At 54.7% G+C, this 16,202-nt stretch overlaps 2 protein-coding genes and 1 pseudogene across 10 annotated transcripts in view; all 3 read right to left on the bottom strand.

The window, feature by feature from the left end:
• LOC121849165 (SH3 and multiple ankyrin repeat domains protein 3-like) overlaps window positions 1–16,037 on the bottom strand; it is a 25,735-nt gene extending 9,698 nt beyond the window's left edge. Inside the window, exon 1 of the mRNA XM_042334887.1 lies at window positions 15,399–16,037. The gene's annotated coding sequence lies outside the window, so the exon portion shown is untranslated. The remainder of the gene's footprint in view (window positions 1–15,398) is intronic.
• Window positions 1,361–6,603, bottom strand: LOC121849214 (annotated as a pseudogene).
• shank3a (SH3 and multiple ankyrin repeat domains 3a) overlaps window positions 11,148–16,202 on the bottom strand; it is a 110,859-nt gene continuing 105,804 nt past the window's right edge. For 7 of the 9 annotated variants that reach the window (XM_042334877.1, XM_042334876.1, XM_042334879.1 and 4 more), the window contains one exon: window positions 11,148–11,736. In XM_042334877.1, the coding sequence (XP_042190811.1) occupies window positions 11,184–11,736 (553 nt within the window). In that variant the 3' untranslated portion in view covers window positions 11,148–11,183. Of the gene's footprint in view, window positions 11,737–15,152; window positions 15,170–16,202 lie in introns of all 9 variants that reach the window. The other 2 variants (XM_042334884.1, XM_042334885.1) reach the window with 2 other exon arrangements.

The following is a 16,202-nucleotide window of genomic DNA, read 5'->3' as shown; positions in this document are numbered from 1 at the left end:
CAGAGAGAGTTAACTCAATTGGATTGTCAGGTCGTTCATTGATTACGAGATTTGAATTAGGGAAATCTCTTCAAATACTGACATTCCCTCAAAGCAATCGTCAGTGTCTCAGAAGACACATTCTCCCCTCAGCTCCTGTAACCCCACAGCCAAAGCCCTGACGGGGAGGGGGGTCCCAGCTGGACAAGCGGTGGGAAAGCTGCCAGACAGTGATATCGATGGCCAACCTGTGTGGGTTTAGCTGCTTAGACTCCAGCAGTTACCCCAACACACACCCTGGGCCCCCCCTCCAGCCTTGGCTCTCGCCAACCTGCGCCTCATACTCTCCGGAATTAGGTAAACAGGAAATTGTCCCTCCAGGGACAGAGAGAGAGAGAGAGAGAGCATTTTCCAAGGTGGGAGATAGGCAGGTAGGCAGACAGATTAGACAGACAAGTAGGCAGACAGATAGACAGACAAGTAGGCAGACAGATAGACAGACAAGTAGGCAGACAGATAGACAGACAGATAGGCAGACAGATAGACAGACAGGTAGGCAGACAGATAGACAGACAAGTAGGCAGACAGATAGACAGACAAGTAGGCAGACAGATAGACAGACAAGTAGGCAGACAGATAGACAGACAAGTAGGCAGACAGATAGACAGACAAGTAGCAGACAGATAGACAGACAGATAGGCAGACAGATAGACAGACAGGTAGGCAGACAGATAGACAGACAGGTAGGCAGACAGGTAGGCAGACAGATAGGCAGACAGATAGGCAGACAGATAGACAGACAGATAGGCAGACAGATAGACAGACAGATAGGCAGACAGATAGACAGGCAGGAAGGCAGACAGAACAAACCTAATGGGGTTTGGACCTGGTTGAGTTGGCCGCTGGTCTCTGCTCCCAGACAGACGGTGTGGGTCACACAGCTGCTTAAACCCTCCGATCAGACCATGGACCACTCCCAGCCCTCAACCTCCCCTCCTCACTCAACCCCAGTCCCCGATCACCATCAGGGTCAAACCCGCATCATCATCAACCAACACCCAGGAGCCAGACTCCCTCAGTGACCCCCACCCCCCTCCCTCCAAGGTGGGTAATTGGACTTGAGATACAGATCAGCCATGATCTTATAGAAAGGCGGAACAGACTCAAAGGGCTGAATGGCCTCCTCCTGTTCCTATGTTTCTACGCGAGAGTGTGCGCATTCCATTGCAACAATCCATCTCTGGGATTCCATGTGCAGGTGGATGCCTGGATTCTCAGTTTGGTTTGTGTTGTCTTAAGCATTGGGATGACCCCCCACACAAGCTCTCTCTCCGCAGTGTTAATTACAGTTATTGATTAGTGTGTGTGACGAGGCCCCCTTCACAGGCTAACGTTTCACACAGCAGCTCGGGTGAGGGGTGCAGCCGGGGACAGCACAGGGCTGGAGTTTGGGGTCCCCGCCCAACTCAATCTGGCTCTCCCCAAACTGCACCATCCCTGCCTCGAAGCTGGCCTTCTCCGCAGCGAAGTCCGGAGCAGATCAGCGAGGCCGGGAAACCCGCGCTGGTCAGGGGTAATTCTCAGAGGGATCTGTCTCCAGGTCAAACACCAGGGAGGATCGTGTTTGATAGTGAGCCGTGAAGTGACAGTCATGGTCCGGGTCGTCCCACTCTTGATGGAACCTGGAGAGACATAGGCCATTCACTGGGGCTCGCTCCCCCACTGGAGCTCTGTACTCTAACCCCATTCCCCGCTCTCTCTCTCTCTCCCCTCATCGTGTCTGTGCTGGGGCTCGCTCCCCTACTGGAGCTCTCTACTCTAACCCCATTCCCCGCTCTCTCTCTCCCCATCGTGTCTGTGCTGGGGCTCGCTCCCCACTGGAGCTCTCTACTCTAACCCCATTCCCCGCTCTCTCTCTCTCTCTCCCCATCGTGTCTGTGCTGGGGCTCGCTCCCCCCACTGGAGCTCTCTACTTTATGCAGCCTCCCCCATGCAGAGCACAACTCACAGCCCCACCTCTCACAGCCCTGCTCCCTCATAGCCCCCCACCACACACACAGCCCCCCCACACATGCAGTACCCCCTCACACACACACAGCCCTGCCGCCACCCCCTTAGCCCCTCCCGCAGCGTGCTGTAAGCCTACGAGTCCCGGTGTTTACCTTGTGTGTAGTAATGGGCCTTGTAGTGCCCAAGGCGAATGGCAAACAACCCACGTTTGGCGGAGATCGGGTAATAAATTACACTGCGGCGTCGTCCCTGAAACCACATTGGAATAATAACAATACTAACAATCCAACCTGTGATATAGCACCTTATCACACTGTGGAGACTGCAGCTCTCTACTCTAACTGTGGGGCTCGCTTCCCCACTGGAGCTCTCTACCTAATCCCATTCCCTGCTCTCTCCCATGGTGTCTGTGCTGGGGTTCGCTCCCCACTGGAGCTCTCTACTCTAACCCATTCCCGGCTCTCTCTCTCCCCATCGTGTCTATGCTGGGGCTCGCTCCCCACTGGAGCTCTCTAAACTAACCCCATTCCCTGCTCTCTCTCTCTCTCTCCCCATCGTGTCAGTGCTGGGGTTCGCTCCCCCACTGGAGCTCTCTAAACTAACCCCATTCCCTGCTCTCTCTCTCTCTCTCCCCATCGTGTCTGTGCTGGGCTCGCTCCCCACTGGAGCTCTCTACTCTAACCCCATTCCCTGCTCTATCTCTCTCTCTCTCCCCCCCCCCCCCCCCCATGGTGTCTGTGCTGGGGCTCGCTCCCCCACTGGAGCTCTCTAATCCCGGGAACATACCTGGCCACTGTTTGAAGAGGCATGTTGCTCATGTCGTATCCGTCCAGTGGGACCCGGGGCAGCTCAGCCCCGTGATCTTGGCGATGGTGGGCAGCAGGTCCAGGGTACTCATCAGCTCGTGGCTTACACCTGCCAACACAACTTCTCACCACTGAGACACACAGCCTCACACACTGAGACACACAAACTGATAAACACCGAGAGAGAGAGAGCGGAGGAGAGATGGACTTGAACCGAATCCCATCCCCTCCCACCGGTGATGGTGAGGACTCTGACCTGGGGGGATTTTCCCAGGCCAATAGGCGATTCCTGGCTCCCTCATTCCTCCTTCGTACGTCGTGGCTTTCCCACACTTCAGCAATCCAGCAGTCCCGCCCGAGACATCCGCATCAGTTCCGGGCCTGAACACACAGTAACATAGTCAGACTCCCACACTGTCCCTCACACTCCCATGGTCAGGAGTTAGAGACACAGTGACTCTCTCTCTCGCTGGGTTAGTGAGAGAGACCGTGTCAGACTTACCCGTTATCGCTGGTGAAGAAGATGAAGGTGTTATTCTCCACCCCAGCGTCTCGCAGCGATTTCACGATCAGCCGACCGACAACCATCAAATCATCAGAGCGTCACCAAAGGCCCCGCGTCCAGACTTCCCCGTGAAGTGGGCACTGGCGAATTGCGGGTAGTGAGTGTGCTGCGGAGACCAGGTTACTCAATCAGACACTATCACAGCCGCTGCCCAGGGTGGGTAACAGACACCGGCACAGAGCGGGGCTATGATCAGCCACTGCTTGTCCCTCGTCCCCTCAGCTCCACCATTAGGGGCTGCACTTTTAGCCACTGAGAAACTATCCAAACATGAGCAGAGGGTCATGCTGTGTGTATGTATGTGGTGGGTGGGCGTGTGTGTGGATTGGTGGCTGTGCGTGGTGTGCGTGGGTGTGTGTGTGTGGGTGTGTGGGTGAGTGGTTGTGTGTGTGTGTGTGGGTGAGTGGTTGTGTGTGTGGGTGTGTGGGTGGGTGGTTGTGTGTGTGTGTGTGTGTGGGTGAGTGGTTGTGTGTGTGTGTGTGGGTGAGTGGTTGTGTGTGTGGGTGTGTGGGTGAGTGGTTGTGTGTGTGTGTGTGGGTGAGTGGTTGTGTGTGTGTGGGTGAGTGGTTGTGTGTGTGGGTGTGTGGGTGAGTGGTTGTGTGTGTGTGTGTGTGTGGGTGAGTGGTTGTGTGTGTGGGTGTGTGGGTGGGTGTTTGCAGTATAAAAGCCGGTGTGCATGTGTTCCCGTATAACGTCTAAGTTACTAACTGGAGTGAAATCAGGGCCAGTTTTTCACCCAAAGGTTAGTGGAAATCTGGGACTCTCTCTCTCTCCCCCAAAAATGTATCCAGTCACACTGTCCAGACTGAGGTGGACGGATGTTTGTTGGGTCGGGGGATCAGGGATACGGTGCAATGGCGGGTAATTGGAGTTGAGGTACAGATCAGCCATGATCTTATTGAATGGCGGAACAGGCTGGAGGTCCTGAATGGCCTCCTCCTGTTGCTATGTTCTGAGGATAATAATTCCTTCAAAAATAAATAACAAAATAATAATAATTTGGTCACCTTGAGTGATGGTAATACCTAAATAAAGATTATGCTACAGACGAGAATTCTCCTTTGCATTCCATTCCAAAATATGAATCCTAATATTTAAGTAAATATTTAAAAATGGGGTAATAATCCCTCCCCCCAAAATAATAATAATGTGGTCACTCACTGCACAACTGTTTGTGGACAAAATATACAGTTCAGTCCATTCTGTGAAGCTCTGAGAGGCGCCTGGAAGACGAGACAAGGCGCGGTACCAAACGCCAGGATTATTATTATTATTATTATTATTATTGTCGGGTGGGCTTACGTGTGAGGCGTAGTAGAGGAAGAAGGGTTGTCGTGCAGAGGCCGAGCGGTGGATGAAGTCAGTGGAGAAGCGATTGTAGCGGGCGGTGAGGGTGGGAATGTCACCGGCTGCTCCACGATGTCCCAGTCCTGGAAGACTGGCAGCGGCACCACTCCCTGGTCACACAGCCCAAAGCAGCGGGTGTCGGGGGGGAAGCAGGTCAGGTTCTGACAGGGACCCTGGTCATGGGAGTAAGGGACCCCGAGCCACTGCTGGAAACCCTGGTTCAGGGGCAGGAAGCTGCCGTTCAGCCCGTAGCCCAGGTGCCACTTGCCCACCATGGCCGTGGCGTAGCCTCGTGTCCGCAGCAGCTCCGCGATGGTGGTCTCGTTCAGCGGCAGCCCCCCTCGCGAGTCCGGGTAAAAAACCCCGGGGTAAACGCCAGAACGGCTGGGATAACGGCCGGTCAGCAACGCTGCCCTGAGTGAGGAAGCAGAGAGCAGCCGTCAGTGACATCAGTGCCCGAGACCCCCACCCCCACCCCCACCAGGTCTGTGTGTGTGTGTATCCGAGTGGCTCTGTGTCAATGTGTTTGAGTGTATCAGTGTGTGAGTGTGTGTGTATGTGTGTGTGTGTCACTGTGTGTGTTCACTGTGTGTGTGTGTTTTAGGGTCACTGTGTGTGTGTGTGTTTTAGGGTCACTGTGTGTGTGTGTCACTGTGTGTGTGTGTGTGTGTCACTGTGTGTGTGGGTCACTGTGTGTGTGTGTTTTAGGGTCACTGTGTGTGTGTGTTTTAGGGTCACTGTGTGTGTGTGTCACTGTGGTGTGTGTTTTAGGGTCACTGTGTGTGTGGTCACTGTGTGTGTGTGTTTTAGGGTCACTGTGTGTGTGTGTTTTAGGGTCACTGTGTGTGTGTGTTTTAGGGTCACTGTGTGTGTGTGTGTTTTAGGGTCACTGTGTGTGTGTGTGTTAGGGTCACTGTGTGTGTGTGTTTTAGGGTCACTGTGTGTGTGTGTGTGTGTCACTGGTGTGTGTGTGTGTGTGTGTGGTCACTGTGGTGTGTGTGTCACTGTGTTGTGTGTCACTGTGTGTGGTGTGTTTTAGGGTCACTGTGTGTTTTAGGGTCACTGTGTGTGTGTGTGTTAGGGTCACTGTGTGTGTGTGTGTGTGTGTGTCACTGTGTGTGTGTGTGTTTTAGTGTCACTGTGTGTGTGTGTTTTAGGGTCACTGCGTGTGTATGTGTTTTAGGGTCACTGCGTGTGTGTGTGTTTTAGGGTCACTGTGTGTGTGTGTGTTTGGGTCACTGTGTGTGTGTGTCACTGTGTGTGTGTGTGTGTGTCACTGTGTGTGTGTGTGTGTCACTGTGTGTGTGTGTGATGGTCACTGTGTGTGTGTGATGGTCACTGTGTGTGTGTGTGTGTGAGGGTCACTGTGTGTGTGTGTGATGGTCACTGTGTGTGTGTGTGAGGGTCACTGTGTGTGTGTGTTTTAGGGTCACTGTGTGTGTGGGTCACTGTGTGTGTGTGTCACTGTGTGTGTGTGTGTGTCACTGTGTGTGTGCGACTGTGTGTGTGTCACTGTGTGTGTGTGTCACTGTGTGTGTGTGGGTGTCACTGTGTGTGTGTGTCACTGTGTGTGTGTGTGGTGTCACTGTGTGTGTGTGTGTGTCACTGTGTGTGTGTGGGGGTCACTGTGTGCGGGTCAGTGAGGCTGTCACCGGGAGGGGCTGCAGACACTGGCCGCGTGTAGAGGCCGGTGAGCCTGAGGCCGGTGGCGGACAGGGAGTCCAGGTGGGCGGTGCTGGAGGTCGGATGGCCGAAGCAGCTCAGGTCCCCGTAACCCAAGTCATCAGCGAACAGCAGCACTATGTTGGGGGGAGCGGCGGCCGCCAGAGAGAGCGCAGCGACAGCGACAGCGAGAGCCGCGGCCACGGCCACAGCCACCGCCATCACCACAGGTCCTCCAGCGCCGCCCGACAGGTCCTCCAGCCCCGCCCCCACAGGTCCTCCAGCCCCGCCCCGACAGGTCCTCCAGCCCCGCCCCCACAGGTCCTCCAGCCCCGCCCCCACAGGTCCTCCAGCCCCGCCCCGATAGGTCCTCCAGCCCCGCCCCCAACAGGTCCTCTAGTTCCGAGCCAACAGGTCATCCCGTCCCGCCAGTCACACACGTCCCGTGTCCTCCCGCCCCGCCATACATCATCCAAACCCGCCCCCACCCCACCCCAGCCCGGTCCTCCAGCCCAACCCCCGGTCTGACAGGCTGAGGGTGGGGGATTGAGGGGGTGAGGCTGGGGTGGGGGGGGTTGTGGGGGGGAGGCTGGGGGTGGGGGGGGTTGAGGTGGGGGTTGAGGGGGTGAGGGTGGGGGGGTTGAGGGGGAGGTTGAGGGGGTGAGGCTGAGGGTGGGGGGTTTGAGGGGGGAGGGTGGGGTGGGGGGGGTTGTGGGGGGGGAGGCTGGGGGTGGGGGGGGTGAGGGTGGGGGGGTTGAGGGGTGAGGGTGGGGGGGGTGAGGGGTGAGGGTGGGGGGGTTGAGGGGGAGGGGTGGGGGGGTTGAGGGTGGGGGGTTGAGGGGTGAGGGTGGGGGGGTTGAGGGGGAGGTTGAGGGGGTGAGGCTGAGGGTGGGGGGTTGAGGGGGGAGGGTGGGGGTTTGGGGGGTGAGGGGAGGGGGGTTGAGGGGGAGGTGAGGGTGGGGGGGTTGAGGAGGGAGGGTGGGGGGGGTTGAGGGGGAGGGTGGGGGGGGGGTTGAGAGGGTGGGGGGGGTGAGGGTGGGGGGGTTGGGGGCTGTGGCACGTGGAGAGATTTAAAAATGAAAGGTCGGGCGACAGTGAGAGATGATAAAGTTATTAGAAATTTATTACATTATTATAACAAACATAGAGTCTCTGGTGCGAGGAGTCACAGTAAGAAATTCTCTTCCCTCAGTTTGTGATCTCCTGAAATTATAATTATTACAAAATGGACCTGATCGGCCGTTGCCTTTAGTACAAAGAGGAATAATCTGTGCCCTCGGCTCCCCCCAGCACCCGCACACAGCAACCCCCACCCTCCCTCCCCCCAACACATACAGCGCCCTCCCAGCCCCTATCATCTGCACACAGTGCCCCCCCCCCCCACACAGACCTCCCACCCCCACAGCGCTGTCTCCCCACTCACACACAAATCGTTCTCCCCTCCACACACCTGCACACTCCAGTCTCCGTACACAGCGCTCATCCCCCACACACAGTGTTCTCTCTCCCCCACCCCACCCCCCACAAAGTACTCTTGCCCCCACACAAATAGCGCTTATCCCCACCCCCCATAGAGTGCTCCCCCACACATACAGACAGTGCTCTACCCCCTGAGGACACACAGCTCCTGCAGTACTATAGTTCCTATATAGTGATTGGAGGGGGAGCGGTTTGGTCTCACAGTGATGGTCAGAGGCACAGTGACACTGAGATGTAGAGGTGGGGGTGGGCCGTTGAAGGAGAAGGGGTGAGGCACAGGTTCAATACACAGTGTCACAAGCTGGAGCTGAAAGGGTTAAAGGATAACCAATCGAAGCGTGAGGATCACGAAGGGTTACGACTGGGTAAACAGTGATCGGTTATTTCGGTGGCCAGTGAGTCAGGTTGTGGGGGAGCGAGGGGAGACTGGGGTTAGACCGGGGGGGGGGGGGAACGCCTCCCAACATGAAAGGCGCTTTACAAATGTAATTTTGTTGTTTAACCCCTCTTTCCTCATTCTCCCCAGTCTAACCCCACTCTCCCCTCACTACCCCCATTCTCCCTTCACTCACCCCAGTCTAACCCCACTCTCCCTTCAGTGGTTAGTCAGGCTTCAGAGTAGTTTTAGACCAGGGGTGGTGAGGGGGCGAAGGCAGAGTGGGGTTAGACTCTCCAATTCCTGTAGAAAACATTGTCTCCAGTATTGTTGGGTATCCATTCCACATCCTAATGCACCTGCATTTACCCATCGCCGCCCTTTGTACAGGGTTGCGTGTCAGAACCAGTGATGGGATCGGACACTGGGAGGGGACGGTGGTGGGCCAGGGGAGGGGAGGGTGATGGGCCAGTGGGAAGGGAGGGTGATGGGCCAGTGGGAAGGGAGGGTGATGGGCCAGGGAAGAGGAGGGTGATGGGCCAGTGGGAAGAGGAGGGTGATGGGCCAGTGGGAAGGGAGGGTGATGGGCCAGTGGGAAGGGAGGGTGATGGGCCAGGGGGAGGGGAGGAGGAGTTCGGGAGATGGAGGCTGGGGTCTAACCTCTAGTGACTGACTCAGTGACTAGCGCTGACACCTTCTCCCTCGTCACTTTCTCAAACCCTTGTTGTTGACCTGGTTTCTGAACATTCCCGTTTCCTCGCTCTCTCCTCCCGGGGGAAGCCTCTGGCTCCGGGATTCCCCGCCTGACTCTCTTCGGCCTCGAGGTAACTCTTGTACCTTGTCTCATGGCGCTGGTCCCGGAGGCTCTTGCCGTTTTATTGAGAGCGTGTTGCCCTCGGTGGGGGCGGGCCCTACAGTCCAGCCCGACTCGCCCTCACCTGATACCACCGCCCGGCACAGGTCACCGGGCAGGAGCTCAGGATCAAGACCTGGGGGCTTAACTGTGCCCTCCCTGACCCAGGGGGCGCTGAGACCATGGCCAGCGACCACCCTGCCCGCCCCGGCTGAGATCGGCAAACTCAGCACCGACCGGGGATCGCCACGATCCACCCGGTCTTTATCACTCACTCCGACCAGCTCTTCCATCGCTACCTCAGAGGCACGAAAGCTCATCTTCCTCTTCCTCACTGACTCCCAGCCCAGAGTCCTGTCCACACCACCGACCATCTCCCTCACTGACTCCCAGCCCAGAGTCCTGTCCACACCTGGTTGTGGTCTTGTTTCTTCTTACGTATAATCGACTCCCAGTCCCCTGTTCTACCTATAAATGGTATCATGTCTCGTTCCCTTCTATCGACTCCCGGTCCCCGTTTCCCTAGCTGGAGTTAGCACAATTGTTGCTCTTCATCACAAGCTCACGTCCATCATATCAGATCTCGATCACCAATTCCACCTGTCACCTCTCCCAAGAGAACACTCCCCCAGTCTTACCCCTCTCTGCTCACTCCCCTCCAGTCTAAACCCACTCTCCCTTGCCTCACCCCACTCTCCCTCCGTCTCCCCTTGGGAAGGGGCCTGGTCGAGGGTCTGGGGCGCAGGGGGATGTGTCCATGTGGGTCTCACCAAACCTCACATACTAGAATAAGTCACACTCTGTCCATCAGGTCGTTTCTTTTTGGTGAAGAATTAAATACAAAAAAAACTATTTTCTCTCTCAGCCGAAATGCGGAGCTGTCCCAGCCGAGCGAGGTGCTTGAGTCAGTGTGGGAGAATCCTAGCCCAGGTCAGTGTGGGGCTATCACGGGTCAGTGTGGGGCCTATCACGGGTCAGTGTGGGGCTATCACGGGTCAGTGTGGGGCTATCACGGGTCAGTGTGGGGCTATGACCAGCTCTGACCCGGGTCATTGCTTCATTCCTACTCCTGACCTGTAGACACGCAGGACACTGAGGAGCCCTGTGTCACCTGCGGTTCGTCCCCTTTGCTTGTTGTGGAAGACAATGGGTTAAAATGCTCTAAAGTTTCCCAAACATCACGGTGTCACCCACCCACAGCCCCAACCAACTGCACTCACTGTCACACCTGGTCACAGAGAGAGAGAGCGAGAGAGAGAGACTGCTGGAGGGAGAGATGCAGAGACAGAAAGACACACTGCCAGAGGGAGAGATAGAGAGACGGCCAGAAGGAGATACAAGAGGGAATGTCACTAAAACCAAATAAATGCGTGTCCCATCGGTCCTGTCGCTTTGATGTAATAATATATTTGTAGTTTTAGTAAAATTATAACATAAAAACTTTTTTTTATATTATTTTTGTTCAAATATATAATTGATAAAAAGATGAGAAATTCTGTGACTCGGTGTTAAAACGTCAGCGTCGTTTATCCCCCCCCACCCGAGCTCCCCCCAGCCACCCCTCCCAGCCAGAACCTCAGACCCCACCCGCCCAGCCTGAGCCTCTAGCCGCCTGCAGTGGCGAGCAGTGAACATAGGAACAGGAGGAGGCCATTCAGCCCCTTGAACCTGTTCCGCCATTCTATTAGATCATGGCTGATCTGTACCTCAACTGCAATGACGGGTGAGTGAAAGGTTTCCTATCCCACTTCCCGGCCTGACAGTCAGCCTCAGAGAGAGAGCCTCTCAACACCGCAAGATTGGTTCCGAAGGCAACTGAATTTTGTGGATATAAAATCGGTGTGAGTTTCCTCTCTCCTGTGTGTTTTAAAAATTATAAAAGCAGCCCCTCAGCGCTTCCCATCAGAGACTTTCAGCCCAGCTATCGCTGTCCGCCACCCACACAAGCCATTAAACTCCTCTAAATAGTCATGCAACATTTACCGAAATGGCGAGGTCACTGAGCTCCGAGCTCTCTCTAGCCACCCTCAAGTGCAGTGTAATAAACTCCCCCCCCCCCCAACCCGCCCCAGATTACCCCCTCCCTCCCCCCTCCCCCGGGGTGAGCTAACTCTCCAATAGACGCTTCAGTGCCCGCTCCATGTTCATCCTGTGCCCGACCCGTGTGACTCCCAACTCCACAAAGTCCTCCTTGGTCAAAGCGGGCAGATGGGAGCCCTCAATCTCGTTGTGGAGGAAGCTGTCCCTGTGCTCGGACAGGTTCAGGTTGTCCAGCCAGTCGGCCACATCGTACTTGTTCCACATGGCCACAGGCTTCTGACAGAAGGGTTTAGGGGGCAGCAAGGAATGCATGGGGGCTCCCGAGGGCGAGGGCGAGCGGCTCCGGGCACTGCAGCTGCGCATCACAAAGCGCACTTCCTTGGGCTCGTGGGGGATGTTGAGGCTGGAGGATTTGAGGATGGTGGGGGGTGTCTGGGTGGGGCTGGGCAGGGTGGGGGGCCGGGGGGAGCTGACCAGCTCTGTCCTTGTTTCCAGTGTGGCTTTGCCGGGGCTGGGAGTCCGCCGGCTGACCGGGTGCCTGGTTCCTGGGCGGATGGTGAAGGTCGCCCCGAATGTCCGCTGGGAGATGGTGTTGAGTTCCCCTAAACTACTGAAAAGTCTGTAACAGAGAGAGAGAGAGAGAGAGAGTCTGAGCGTCAGACAGCACTGTGCTGGCAGCTCACACGGCGCCCACTGCACAGATGCCAACATGTTTCTTAAGAAAAGGTGGATTTCAGGCTGACCCCCCTCCCAGCTCCAGTCTGACTCAGATGCCAATGGCGGTGTTTCCTGCTGCTTCACTGGACTCGGTGCTCTGGGAAGCTTCCCTGCGTGAGGCGTTATATAAATACAAGTTGTTGTTTCCTGTGGCTTCACCGGACAATTGGGATGCCAGAACCGGACAAACCCGGCAGGATCCCGGCTTCCAACACATTCAGTGGCCAAATGCTGAGGGCGGGGAAGGAGGGGTCCTCACTGATATCAATCCCTATTAACTCCCTGAAATTCTCTTGTTCTTAACACATTCCATCTACTAATTATCACTTTCCCGGGTGAGGTGTGGGGAGAGTTCCCTCAGGGTTGAGGTATCAGGAGAATTCCCCTCCAGGGTAGTGGTGTGGGGGGAGAGTCACTCATATGGGGCATCAGAGTCCCAGTCCTGCCGCCCCCCACCCTCCAGTCTGAGCTCTTACATCACCACCGTCCCAGGAGCTTAAAGTAACGTTTGTTGAGATCATTTCACCCCCTTCACTCAGTACAACGCAAAGTTCCCAGGTCTGTGCCCTGTGTCACTGACGGTCTCTCCTGGTGTTGCTCACTGCTCTAATCCCACCCCTCTTCTCTCCCCGGATCCTCCTGTATTCCCTTGCCATGATGGAATGGCTTTCGGGAGGCATGGGTGTTGAAAGCTCGATCACATCCCCCGATCTTCTCCACGCTGGGAAACCTTGGACTGTCTCCCCAGCCTGTGTGTCTCCATAGCCCCTCTCAATGTCCTGTTCCTGTCTCTAATGGGATGCTCTGACCTGGACACAACTCCAATAAGACCCTGGTCTCCAGGATTAGGAGGTGATGGATTAATGATTCTTTGACTGGTGGAAGCAGGCAGTAATTAACGCTCCACTTCCTGCTTGTTTATCTTATTAAATACTTTGTTTTATACCCACAATTTACAGAGCGTCTGGGAGACAGACACAATGTGCACCTCTGCCTGGCTGACAGGTCATTTTCTCCATGAGTTGAATATGGTACAGGTCTGTGGGACATTCTTAATCCTGCCCTAACAAAAAATAGTCTGTTTTAGAATCAGACACCTGATGTCTGCAGAAATCCAGAACATGGACAATATCTCCGCAGTAATGCTAACTGGGTCAGATGCTCAGGGCCTGTCCCTCTCTCCCTCGCCAGCTCACCCTGAGGGCAATGGCAGCCAACAGGACACTGACCGCTCAGACAGATCCAGTGACATCTGTGGACGTGTCCAGGTCACAGTACAGCAAGCAATGTGATGGATTAATGGCTTAATGCAATCGGTGTGAGCTAATGCAATGTCCCAACACAGCACAAACTCACAGTGAATCACACAGGCAAGAGGCAGCCCTCTCTCCTCGGCCAATCACATCACTGCCTCCACCACACGCGGGTCTAATCAATCAATTGTCAAACTATTGATTCTTCACACTGACGGTTTGTGGTCAATAACGTGAGGAATGGATGCTTCCTGACCCACTGTCCATCCACACTCCCAGGTCAGTGACAGAACGGCTAGAAACACAGTAAAGCCCCTCTTCGTGAAGTCCTGTAGCTCAGTGGTTAGAGCACTCGCTTTGCGAGTGAGAGACCTGAGTTCAATTCCAGGCAGAGGGCGAAACCTTGGGCAAGTTTCCTTACCCCACACAGAGCCTAATAATAATCCTCCAAAACCAAAAACAATAATAAATTGGTCATTTTCAATCTACGACTGTTTGTGGGACATTGCTGTGCGCAATTGGCTGCCGCGTTCGCCCACAAATATACAGTCAATTCACTTTACAGTGTGTTCTGTGAAGCGCTTTGGGACGTCCTCCCGACGTGAAAAGCGCTATATCAAATGCAAGGATTATCATTATTATTATTATTCACTGTGCGTCCACACTCCCAGGTCAAGGTTAGAGACACATTTGGTTCACACTGTTGTAATGGTGTCACCCACCTTTGACTACTCTCAAGCTAGTGCATCATCTCCATTCCTCTCTCACCTCACCCTGTGTGAGCCCCCTTCATCCGGAGACAGTGGGAACAGTCATTGAAGCCATCCTCTGTGTGAACAGGGCTCCCTGCCCTCAGCCTCTCCCTGATGTACCTCTGGCTCTGCACACTCCTGGTACCTCTCCTACCTGTCCCATTGTCCTCTCCCGGCCTCTCCTCTTGGTAAGGTGTGACATTCCCAGTACTCTCTCTGGGTCACATGTCCCATCCTAGGGCTCTCTCCCTTGTCCTTTCTTCATCTACACGCTCTCCTTGGTGACATCATCTGCAGACATGAAGCCATTTTTTTTATGTTCCTGGATGGCACCCAACTCCATTTCTCTGCGTCTCTTCGCTGCAGCATCACGGCTGTCCTGACTGATACCCGTCAGTCATCAGGTCCTGGAAGGGCCGTAGCTTTCAGCTCAATGTTAACAAACCTGAGATTCCTGGCAGCGTCTCCTCCCCTCAGGCTCTGACGGATCCCCCTCCCTGCTCACTCGCTCCAGCTCAGTGCCTGTGGGCAATCTCAGTGATTTGTTACACCCTCACCTCTCCTTCACATCTTCCACCCGATGACTGGCCAAACGCTTCTCTCCATCGCCATCACATCTTCATCAGCACCTTGCCCTCAACACAGCCCAAACCCTCCTCTATGCGTGTGACACATCCGCTTCCCCATCAGACTCCTTGCGGGGTTACCCAGCTCCCCCTCTCCAGAGAATCCAGACCCCCACAGCCTGTGTCCCATCCCCCCGCCCCATCTTCCACAAGTCCTGTCACTGACCTGGGAGTGTGGATGCACAGCGTAGAGAGAGCTTTACTGTGTCTAACCCTGACCTGGGAGTGTGGACGCACAGTATAGAGAGAATTAAATGTGGTGAAGACACAGCAGGCTGCAGGAGCCTGTTGTTTTCCCAATCCCATTTTGCAGGTTCTTCCAGATTCCTATCAATTGACTCTGATCTTGTGAAGGTGTCCGAGGGGAGGTTGGGAAGAATTCCCGCAGTTTAGCTGTCATGAAGGCAACGTTCCCAAGGCTGAGTTCAGTCAGAATTTGGGGGCGGGGGATGGGGGGGTGGAATAGGGGGAGGTCAAAAGCAGCAGTTGATTGGCCCTGTGGAGGACAACCCTGTGGTTTGGAGGAAGCTAAAAAATATATATGTAACATGCACAGCACACACACAGCACACGCACACGCAAACAAGCCTGAGTGTGAGCATGCAGCAGAAGCCTTGGCGTGCCTGAGGAGAGCTGGGGGGAGAGAGGGAAGGCAGGGGAATGGGGTGAATGAGTGTGAGCACTTACACAGTTTGCTCACCGTCCTGTTTGACGCCGGATGCAGTTCGAGACAGAGCAGCACACGCATGCACAGTGATCGGAAAAAAAAGAGGCAATGAGAGAGATGTTAGCATCAATCCATGGATGTGAGCAGACATTTCCACTACACGCACCAAACAGTAACTCCTGACACACACTCGCTAACTGTCCATCTCCATGTTCTCACCCATTACTCCATCTCCTCACCCATTACCCCATCTCTTCACCCATTACCTCATCTCCTCACCCATTACTCCATCTCCTCACCCATTACCTCATCTCCTTACCCATTACTCCATCTCCTCACCCATTACCTCATCTCTTCACCCATTACCTCATCTCCTCACCCATTACCCCATCTCCTCACCCATTACCTCATCTCTTCACCCATTACCCCATCTCCCATTACCCCACCTCCTCACCCATTACCCCATCTCCTCACCCATTACCTCATCTCCTCACCCATTGCCCCATCTCCTCACCCATTATCCCACATCCTCACCCATTACCCCATCTCCTCACCCAGCATCCCATCTCCCCTCACTCCCTGCTCCTGCTCCTGATCTCCTGCCCATGTGAGGGCAGTCCACAGTGAGTTGGGACAGTATGTACAGTTATACTCTTGGCGATTATTATTCATTATTTAGAAGCAAATCAAAGTGTTTATAAATTCTCTTTTACATAAATATTCTACAGAAATGGGATTAAATTGCTAAATCTAACAAGTTTGTTCTGAATGACAGTGGTAATTACACAAACAGGAGGCACTCCACCCAGCCCGGCTGTTACTGTAACACTGTTAATGCGGGGCTGAGATCAGCCACTCAGCACTGGGCAGAGGTTTGAACCTGGGACCTTCCCCTCTGGGTGCCCTGGCTAACAATCTGCCAGATAAATCTCTTGTTCATCTCGTGGCTGTTTGTGAGCCCTTTCTGTGCGCACAGTCACTACACTGCCTGTACTGGAATTTCCTGTGGTCTTGGTACTGTATCAAACACAAGCGTTGTGAGCTAACAGCTCCTCTCCCCACTCGCTCGG

The sequence above is a fragment of the Callorhinchus milii genome, unplaced genomic scaffold (genome assembly GCF_018977255.1).
Source record: "Callorhinchus milii isolate IMCB2004 unplaced genomic scaffold, IMCB_Cmil_1.0 Scaffold5, whole genome shotgun sequence".
Taxonomy (NCBI): Eukaryota; Metazoa; Chordata; class Chondrichthyes; order Chimaeriformes; family Callorhinchidae; genus Callorhinchus; species Callorhinchus milii.
This window is presented reverse-complemented; position numbering and strand designations above follow the sequence as displayed.